Source organism: Neomonachus schauinslandi, chromosome 7 (assembly GCF_002201575.2).
Source record: "Neomonachus schauinslandi chromosome 7, ASM220157v2, whole genome shotgun sequence".
Taxonomy (NCBI): Eukaryota; Metazoa; Chordata; class Mammalia; order Carnivora; family Phocidae; genus Neomonachus; species Neomonachus schauinslandi.
Window position 1 is genome coordinate 108944990 of NC_058409.1, and position 9975 is coordinate 108954964.

Here is a 9975-nt window from a genome sequence, read left to right on the forward strand (position 1 = left end):
CCCCCCCCCCCCCCCCCCCGTCTCCAAGAGTGTGGCAGAGATGGCAGGGTCTTCGAAGCCTGGCTCTCAACCAGATTTCCCATTTTCACCAGGACTTCCCCATTCTGTGCCAGACGTGTCTTGGAGAAAACCCATATATCCGAATGGTGAGTGATCGCGTGTGAAAAGGGAGTTTATTCAGGTTCTGTCATTGTTGTGGTATTTGCACGCTGTCCGTGAATTGCTTCTCTTAGCCAAGCCAAAGTATTGATGCTCCTTTACTAACCCAAAGCATAGGACGATTTGCAAAGGACTGTCATGCTTATTCTGTCTTTGGAACTCAGCAGCAGTCCTGCGATGTAGGAGTCCTAATATAACAGCTAATATTTGTTGAGCATTTATTTACCTAACAGTTAGGTCTGTTAACCAGAGGCAGAGACAGTTAACGTCTTTTCAATATGGCAAGTAAGGAGTGGAGCTTGGATTTAAATTCAGATATGCTGACTCCAGGAACCTTAGCAAAGGTAGGAGGAGAACCAGGACTAGATTAAGTGTCCTGACTCCTAATCAAATGCCTTTTGGCCACTGCACCTCTAGTCTCTTTAGTGTAAGGTAACCCCATCCTTATAAATGAGGGTAAAATAATCAGTAATTAACATTTAATAATTAGAATAGGGCTATGTTGTGATCGATCTCAGAGATCTTGATTGACTCTATATAGAGTATCTGACAAGATGGGTCTATAGTAGTTACCCCTGACTAACTTTTGTAAAATGGGCTGGCCAGAGCTATGTCCTCCGTGATTTGAGGACTGTGGAAACTGTTAGGAATTTTAATTCCTAGGGAGAGAACTTGGGAGCCAGAAGTGAGCCTAAGAATTGTGGCAATGGAAAGATACGTATTAACTTAGAGCCATAAGATTCTTAAGAGGTTATGATTCATAGTAGCTGGTTAGAATATATCTCCTCTCTCGCACCTCCAATAGTGATCCATCACCACCACCTTATTGGGATGCCGGGGATCTACAGACACATTTCTTGGGTTGTCTTTATGGAAGGAGCAGACACCTGGTTTTTGTTTTTCTGTAACTTGCTCTTTTCTATTTTTTCTGTTTCAGACCAAAGAAAAGTATGGGAAGGAATGTAAAGTAAGTATGTCTGTTAAAGAATAATGATTTAATTTTATTTTTCTTTTCTTTTCAACTTGCTGGGCTTTGAGGTTCTCCAATAAAAGTCAGTGCTACACAGACTTTCATATATCATTTATATACTCATTGACTGTTAACTGTTTAGTGTGAGAGGTAAGAAAGTGAGCCCTTTAATGTAAAGGTTCTTAACCTGGTGTCTGTGGATGGGCTTTGAACCCCCTGAGATGATATACTGAGTGTTGTCTGAGAATGCACATAAGGATTTTAGCAGAGGAGGAAGGTCATAGCTGGCATAAGATTCTTAAAGGAGTATATGGCACTCCCCATTGCCCCCTCAAAAAGATTAATGGTCATATTATTGGTGGTGGTTACCTCTAGTGTGGGGAGGACTTCGACTCTTTAATATTTGATTTCTGTACTATGTGAATTTTTTAACTCCTGGGGAAGGGTGTTATAAATGGGATTGAAACATCACATGGTATTTAGACTACATAATTGCTAAGGTCTCTTTTAAACCCTAGATTCAAGGATCTTTTCTTTCAATCTCCCATTGTTATTAAATCTTCTGGCCTTAATTGTCCAGATCAGAACTATTAACACTCTTTGGCTCTTATTTTGTTTTCCCAGATCTGTGCCAGACCATTCACAGTGTTTCGTTGGTGCCCCGGGGTCCGCATGCGTTTCAAGAAAACTGAAGTGTGCCAAACCTGCAGTAAATTGAAGAATGTCTGTCAGACCTGCCTCTTGGACCTGGAGTACGGTATGTTTGCCCTGTCTAACGTGTCTGAAAGCATGTAGGTGCCCGTGCCCTAGACAACAAACCAGTCTTTTTCTTTCCCATTTCTCACCCCATCTCTGGTTCTGACCCCACTTTGGAGGGCCTACTGTGCTCTACTTTTCCTAGAAGAGGAGAATCATACTAGGCCATTCTAGAGCTCTTCTGAGTAACAGGAAGAACTTAACGAAAAGTTGGGGATTAATCAGAACTAGCCCAGACCTCTCTCATATACATCCCTATAGCCAAAATGAGGGAAAGACATCGTTCCTATGATAGGTAATTGCTTTGCCTTGGGCTTCTTTCAAGATTCAGAGCTCTTTCCCACAATCCCTACCAGAAGCATTGGCTAATTATGTTTTAGATTTTTGTCTCAACTGTGTTTTTATGACTGGTATACTGTAACTGCTACTATTTTAAGGGTAACTGCTTTTGAGAGTGATTTTTTTTTTTTTAACTAAAAGTGACTTTTTGTTAATGAGAAAAATAATTTTTCAACAAGAATTTCTACTATACAATAAAAGGGAAAATATAAGTTTATATATATGTTAAGTTCAGAAAGATAGCTGCTAATCGAAGTCCTGGTCACATATTGTTTAATATTATTTATATATTTGTTAAAAGAAGTGTTCTGGTTCTAGAATACTGTGATCCTTACATGCTTGTGACTATCCAGAGGATCTATAAGACAGGCTTAAAAAATAACTCACTTTTGGGGCACCTGGGTGGCTCAGTCAGTTAAGTGTCTGCCTTTGGCTCAGGTCATGATCCTCGGGTCCTGGGATCGAGCTCCACATCTGGCTCCCTGCTCAGTGGGGAGTCTGCTTCTCCCTCTCCCTCTGCCTGCTTGTGCACGTGCGTGCGTGTGTGCTCTCTCTCTCTCTGTCAAATAAATAAATACATACATACGTACTTAAAAAAAAAAACAACCCACTTTTTACACTTATTTAAATAAATGCTGTTCTAGTAAAAGCTATTATTTATTATTTAAGCTATTATTTATTAATTACAGGTCAAGTTTGACTGTAACCAAACGTCGTTCATCTAAAATATGTTCTAAAACATTGATTTCGAATTTCATGACAGGTCAGGAATTTGGACAGTTTCATAGGATACTCTGTGGTAGTTTTGGCCTGATGGTAATAAAGATTTTGAATAAAAATAAAGCCTCCAAAACCTAGGAAGCTGGAGAAGGGAATAATGATGTTGTATTCCATGTGCATATTTGGTATGGATTTGTTTTAAAATATATCTTGAGGTTTTTTCCTCTTGTCCTTTGTACCAGGGCTGCCCATCCAGGTTCGTGATGCAGGATTGTCTTTTAAGGATGACATGCCAAAGTCAGATGTCAACAAAGAGTACTACACACAGAATATGGAGAGAGAAGTATGCTGCCACTTTCTTGATGTAATTTTATATTTGGTAGAATCCTAGTGGTTTGACACAGGGTCTCTACAATTTATCTTTGGAACGTGTCATCCCTCTATAGATTTCTAACTCTGATGGAACGCGGCCGGTTGGCATGTTGGGGAAAGCCACCTCCACCAGTGACATGTTGCTCAAGCTGGCCCGGACCACACCCTACTATAAGAGGAATCGACCCCACATTTGCTCCTTCTGGGTAAAAGGAGAATGTAAGAGAGGAGAGGAGTGTCCATACAGGCAAGAACTGAATTGGCACTTTCATTATCGGCTTTCAGATAATTAGTCATTTAAGAAATGGGAGGTGCTAGTTTAAACTATTTCTGATTTAAAATCTACAAGTTTATACAACTAGTATGATAGATGTCATGTCTTAGGGCTATTACATTTAGAAGAGCTTGTTGAAATTGTTGTTTTTATTTGTAATGGGACTTTTACTCATAACCAGGCCTTGGGAAACTAAGTTGTTATGCCATATAATGCAGTTGTTGACTCTAAAGGTAAGTCATCACTGTCATGGTATAACTAGCTGGAATCTCAGTGTATGGTTGAAGTCCAGTGAAGGCCAGACCTCTAAAGGGTGTGTGAGTATGTTTCAGTCAAGACTGCCGAGCATCTGGACTGGGAGTTGTTTTTTTTTTTTTTTTTTAAGATTTTACTTATTTATTTGACATAGAGAGATAGCGAGAGCAGGAACACAAGCAGGGGGAGTGGGAGAGGGAGTAGCAGGCTTCCCGCGGAGCAGGGAGCCTAATGCGGGGCTCGATCCCAGGACCCTGGGATCATGACCTGAGCCGAAGGCAGACGCTTAACAACTGCGCCACCCAGGCGCCCCTGGACTAGGAGTTCCTGACTTGGGGTTGGTTAACCCCACACCCACAGAAAAAAAAATTATCTATCCTTTTTTTCTGGGGCTGGTCCATTAGCTTTAATGAGACTCTCAGTGGAATGGAAGACCTCAGATACATTAAGAACCATTGACCAAGAGAAGGGGAACCATGTTTTGGTTACTTCTTGTTTTGGAGTGGATTGTGCCAAAAGCATTTCTTTATTTAAAAAAACCCTGTTACCTTAGACGACCATTTAAATGGCTTTTAGAAGCCTGGCAAGTCTTTGTGTGATACAGTAAATCCTTTGGTATTAGCTCTGTCTTGATAATTATGTTTTGGTATGGCCATGGTTTCTAGTTCAAAAGGCATTTCCGGGTATGTGTATGTAGCTACTGTTGGGTGATACCTGTAAATTCTTTTCCTTTGTTTCACCTTTATGTGCTGTTCTTTCCTGAACCATAGACATGAGAAGCCAACAGATCCAGATGACCCCCTTGCTGATCAGAACATTAAAGACCGATATTATGGTATCAATGACCCTGTGGCAGATAAGCTTCTAAAGCGGGCTTCAACAATGCCTCGTCTGGACCCACCAGAGGACAAGACTATCACCACACTGTATGTTGGTGGTCTGGGTGATACCATTACTGAGACTGATCTAAGGTTTGTAGATAAAATTTTATGAGCTCTTTCTGCTTTTAACTGTCCTGGAATACTTTTTTAGCAAAAACACAGCAAGCATGATAATTCTGTACAAAGTACATTTTTCTTTAGCCACTCTATAGTTAGTATCGTGCCAACTAGAATTTTTATAAAATTATCTTTTCCGAAGCCAAAGTGGTAGTGTTCATCAACAGTGCTTGCTTGATCCTTGCGTATAGTAATGATTACGTGAGATTCTTTTTTTTTTTTTTTTTTTTTTGGAGAGAGGGCACGTGAGCAGGGAGCAGGGGGATGAGGGGCAGAGAGGGAGAGAGAGAATCTTAAGCAGGCTCCATGCTCAGCATATCACTGACACGGGGCTCGATCTCACGACCTTGAGATCACGACCTAAGCCTAAATCAAGAGTCGGACGCTTAACTGACTGAGCCACCCAGGCTCCCCTATGTGAGATTCTATTTGACCTATAATAGCCAATTAGAATTTTTAAAATATGGCACATATCCAAGTATGATTAATTATGTCAAGGAGGGAGAACTTGGCAATTATAAAGCTCTTACAGTTTAAATTGTTGACCTTTTGAAGAGATTTGTATTTGGTGTATTTGTATTATCCTTGGCTTGTATTTTGCTTGGCTAGATGAGACATCTGGATAGATAGTGATGGAAATTACCTCTTGCAAAGAGATAAATGAAGAAGAGTCTCTTATAGTATATAACATGCCTTCCATAATCTTCTCCATTAAACCTGGTCTGAGAGAGCTAGACCGTCCCTGCAGTTGGCAGACGTTTCCGTGCTCCTCCTCCTCCCTTTTATTTCGTCGTCATTGTCATCGTTGTTGTTTCACAATCTTGAAAAAATGTTTTGAATATTCTTGGTTTATGGGCCATGGGGGCTATAGTTTGCCAGACCCTTATGTAGGGCTTAGGTCCCTAAGGAACCTGCTGGACCCCTTTTTCCTCCATGGGAAAAACCTCTGAGATGTTTGTAAACCTTTATTTACTCATTATTTTTCTTACTCTCTTTCAGTAAGTAGCACCCACAGTAGGGCAGGGTATTGGGGGGTCTACCTGCAGGTGGTTAGACAGATAACCATGGGGCCACCTGCTTCGTGAGTCAGCGGAAGAGTGAATAATCCACCACAACCTCCTGGGAGTATATCATTAACTCTCCTGTTTCTCTGCCTGTATCCGTTCAGAAATCACTTCTACCAGTTTGGGGAAATTCGGACGATCACTGTCGTGCAAAGACAGCAGTGTGCATTCATCCAGTTTGCCACGAGGCAGGCTGCAGAAGTGGCTGCAGAGAAGTCTTTTAATAAGTTGATTGTCAATGGCCGTAGACTCAACGTGAAATGGGGAAGGTGAGAATTAGACTCTTAACATTTTTTTATTGAGATTTTCAAGAAAGTGTTCCATTATCTGGGGACTAGTATGTTTTTGGTGAATAGATATAAATCAGTAGGACTGTTAAAAAGAATTTTTCATTTTCTAACACTTCAATCTTGTGGATGTTGGGAAGATCCTGCTTTGGAAATTCATTCAGGGTTTTGATGTAGTAATCTACTCCTTTGAAGGTTCGTGTTTTTTATGACCAGCTGTTATACGCCAACTGTGACGCCAGGGTATGAAAAGTGGATTTGAGAGTTTACAAATGCATTAGACCTAGATTCTGCCCTCTAGAGGCCGGTTGTCCAATGGAGAAGAAAAGCTAATTCAAGTTTTTGAAAGTGATGATTGTGTAAGAGAGACTCAGGTGAAATGCCCTGAAAGTTCAAAGGGAGGATAGGTTTCCGGCTTGGCAGCAGGAAGGAGATCACTAAAAGCAGCGCCCCAGACCAAGTGCTTCCGGTGTGCTAAGTCAGCACTATGCCAAACACACAGAGGTAGCCTCTTCTCGTCCATACAACATTCCCAGCAGATTTTGGATCCAGGTCTTTCTGGCTTTAAAACATTTGCTTTTATCCACTCTGCACTGTGGCCTTTATGGGGAAGGAGTGTTTGCCAAAGAGGAGGCAAGGAGCGAAGCATCTCTGCTTGACTAAGAAAATGAGAAGCAGACGTGTGAGAGAAGGTGGGACCAAGTGCTGACATTGTGTGTTTGTGTCTGTCTCTCCCAGGTCCCAAGCAGCCAGAGGAAAAGAAAAAGAGAAGGATGGAACCACAGACTCTGGGATCAAGCTTGAGCCCGTTCCAGGACTGCCAGGAGGTGAGTGCAGACTTTCTGCTACCCCCCCCCCCCCCCCGGTAGCTGGATGACTTCAGATGCTCACACTGCCCTAATGTTCCTCAGTGTGAGGAGAGACCAGCTGGCTGGGTCTCTGGCTCCTGCAGCAGCCCTTTTCTGTCAGCAGGAGCCCAGGACTTACAGGAGGGGAAACAGTGTTGCACTGTTGTCTTCCCTCCAACTGTTGGCTCTTTTCTGTTCTCCAGCTCTTCCTCCTCCTCCTGCAGCAGAAGAAGAAGCCTCTGCCAACTACTTCAACCTCCCCCCGAGTGGTCCTCCAGCTGTGGTGAACATTGCACTGCCACCACCCCCTGGTATTGCCCCGCCCCCACCCCCAGGTAATATCCAGTGTCCTTCTCAGCAGATAGGTCTAACTTAGCCCAGAAAAATCCTTGTGAGAGTCCTGTCTTCATACCTCATTATCATGTCCAAATCCTTTTAATTTCCCCCATAGAAGTCTGCAAGTAAACCTGATTTGTTAGGGTCCCTGATCTTTTTTTCCTGGCCTGCTGAGGAGAGGAAAGTCGCCAGAGCTAAAGATCTGAGTATATATATAATCAGAATGGGAGTTACTGGATTATAGTTATCTATCATCAGTTTGTCCCCTGTTCTAAACTAAATCCTAACTAATGTCCTAGAGTGCCATTGCTTAAAGTGCATGTGTGTCACTGTACAAAGCATTCATTACCTGTCTGTAAGATATAGAGCTTGTGCCAGGATATAAATTCATTAAGAGAGTTTTGTTACAAAAAATGTGTCAGATGAACTAAACAGGGTGCTTGGTCTTGTAATTAAGTTAAACTTTGGCTCAAGTTACATATGGCTTTATCTTTGGGGGTGGGGGGGCAGTAATAAACAGTTCCAGGACCAGCACTTTGTATCGTGCTGCTCTAGAAGCTGTCAGTGACAATGTGAAAAATGTAGGTAAATCACAAGTGGCCATTTCTCCTGTGGCAGAGTCCCCATTCTCTTTAACAAAGTCCTGGTTTTTGAACACCCTCCATTCTAGGATAAAGCGTTGATGTTGGTGGTGACAGGGTCTTGCCTCCGCCTGATTTCTTCCTCCCCTCGCAAATCCTGATTGAATCCTGGCCAGTAGGAGTGGCGTGTTCGATAGATACCAAAGGTTCAGATGACATACTAGCAGATACCTTGAGTCCCGTGGAGTTTTCTTTTAACCTGGTGTGAGGGGACAGGTTTCTAAAACCAAGGAAGTACTACAGGTAGACGTTCCTAAGCAAGTCTGTGAACTGACATTTTCTGAAGCCCCTTGTCAGCTAGCTTGGTTTCTGTGTAGGTGGTTTTGACCTTAGAAAGATTCAGAGGTTTGAAAGGTTGTCAAGGAAACTGTAAGCCTAACAAATTTGTCCTCTCCCATCTGCAGGTTTTGGGCCACACATGTTCCACCCAATGGGACCACCCCCTCCTTTCATGAGGGCTCCAGGACCAATCCACTATCCTTCTCAGGACCCTCAGAGGATGGGCGCTCATGCCGGCAAACACAGCAGTCCCTAGCACATTATCACCACTCCGGGGCTTTACAGAAGAAAGGGCGCTTAAAAATCCCAGTACATGAATCTTGGAATAAATATATTTTTCCTTCCTTTGTAGTTTCCATGGTAGCTGAATGTGTTCAGATGTGGGCAGTCAGAGAACGACAGCCGTGCTTCCCTACACGTATTCCAAGGATTGATGGACCTCAAATAAGCTGCCATTAACACATCTGGTTACTACTATAACATTACTAATCAAACTTAATGCCTGTTCTCCTTACTTCTGTGGCGAACAAGCAACTGGGTGAATTGGAATGTCTAACGGAGTTACCATCCCAATTGTATGTTCATTTTGTATCTTTTTTGGGGGGAAAAAATTGACCTGCAGTAAAATCTTTTTGACCATTTTTATGTCCATTGGGTATTTTTCCTTTTTATCATCTGCAAAAAGATTACTAGTACTAATCATTGTAGTGGCATGAGTGTGATTTAACACTTCAGAAGTCAACATTAAAGAGACAAGTAGAAACCAGCACCCAGCACAGCCCAGATCTTTTCTTACCTCTCCTTTCCTCATTACTAAAGGAATCTGGCGGATAGTTTTACCTCTCTGCGCTACCAAAACAAGACAAAAACAAAAATTGCTTTTTATTCCCGTCAATTGGATGGAAACACAAATGTTATGGAGCTGCGTATTATTGAAAAAATCTGGTGTCTGGGATGAGATTATTTTAAAGAGCTTCCTGTAAAACACGTGAGCAAACTGAGCCGAAAGGCACTGGCGCGTGTTGGAAGACCTGTGACCTGCAGCTAGCTGGGACTGTCACCTCTAGCATTCACCTTCGTGTGTCTTCAGCGTCACGTCTTCAGCCCCTGCTTCTGGCCAGGGCACTCTGTTTGGTTTTAGAATGTTTGGATATAACTGAATTGTAGATGGTAAAAATAATCGGATGTTGTGTTGTGTTTTTTGTTTTTAAAAAATTAAAACGGGTCAATTTTCCAAACGTTGTCATAGGCTTATTTCTAGATTTTTGTTTTCCTTATCCTTTGGTAGCTCACCTTGAGGTTGGTAGAAGTTAGAAACCAGTACATTTTTGGCTTTAGACTGTTCTGATTTTTATCTCTGTGTCCATTTTATGATGGGAAAAAGGCCCAGGCCGCTTTAGTAAGTACTTAAGGGTATGAGGTTGAAATAAGATAATGCACAGAGGGCACTCTGTGCAGAACCTGCCATGTGGTGGTTGATAAGTGGTAGCTTTAAAAAGTCATTGCCATATTTTATAGAAGTCATTTTAAAGGGAAACAAGCAAAAATTACCTGAAATTCCATTTCTCCAGGAGCCGATTCCATGTCACTTACCTAAAATATATACTAATGGGGTGGACATAACCCATATAAAACCCATTTTTAGCTTCTCTGGAGAATTTTTTTTTCCTCTAGAAG

The 9975-nt window shown here is 42.0% G+C and overlaps 1 protein-coding gene across 2 annotated transcripts in view; it reads left to right on the forward strand.

Annotated features, from left to right (window-relative positions):
- RBM22 (RNA binding motif protein 22) overlaps positions 1-9536 on the forward strand; it is a 10139-nt gene extending 603 nt beyond the window's left edge. Inside the window, exons 2-11 of one of the 2 annotated variants that reach the window (XM_021697126.1) lie at positions 93-146; positions 1097-1126; positions 1754-1886; positions 3187-3287; positions 3391-3563; positions 4616-4816; positions 6012-6176; positions 6933-7021; positions 7246-7377; positions 8424-9536. In XM_021697126.1, coding sequence (XP_021552801.1) covers positions 93-146; positions 1097-1126; positions 1754-1886; positions 3187-3287; positions 3391-3563; positions 4616-4816; positions 6012-6176; positions 6933-7021; positions 7246-7377; positions 8424-8554 — 1209 coding nt within the window. In that variant the 3' untranslated portion in view covers positions 8555-9536. The remainder of the gene's footprint in view (positions 1-92; positions 147-1096; positions 1127-1753; positions 1887-3186; positions 3288-3390; positions 3564-4615; positions 4817-6011; positions 6177-6932; positions 7022-7245; positions 7378-8423) is intronic. The other variant, XM_021697134.1, reaches the window with a different exon arrangement.
- Positions 9537-9975: the final 439 nt, after the last annotated feature.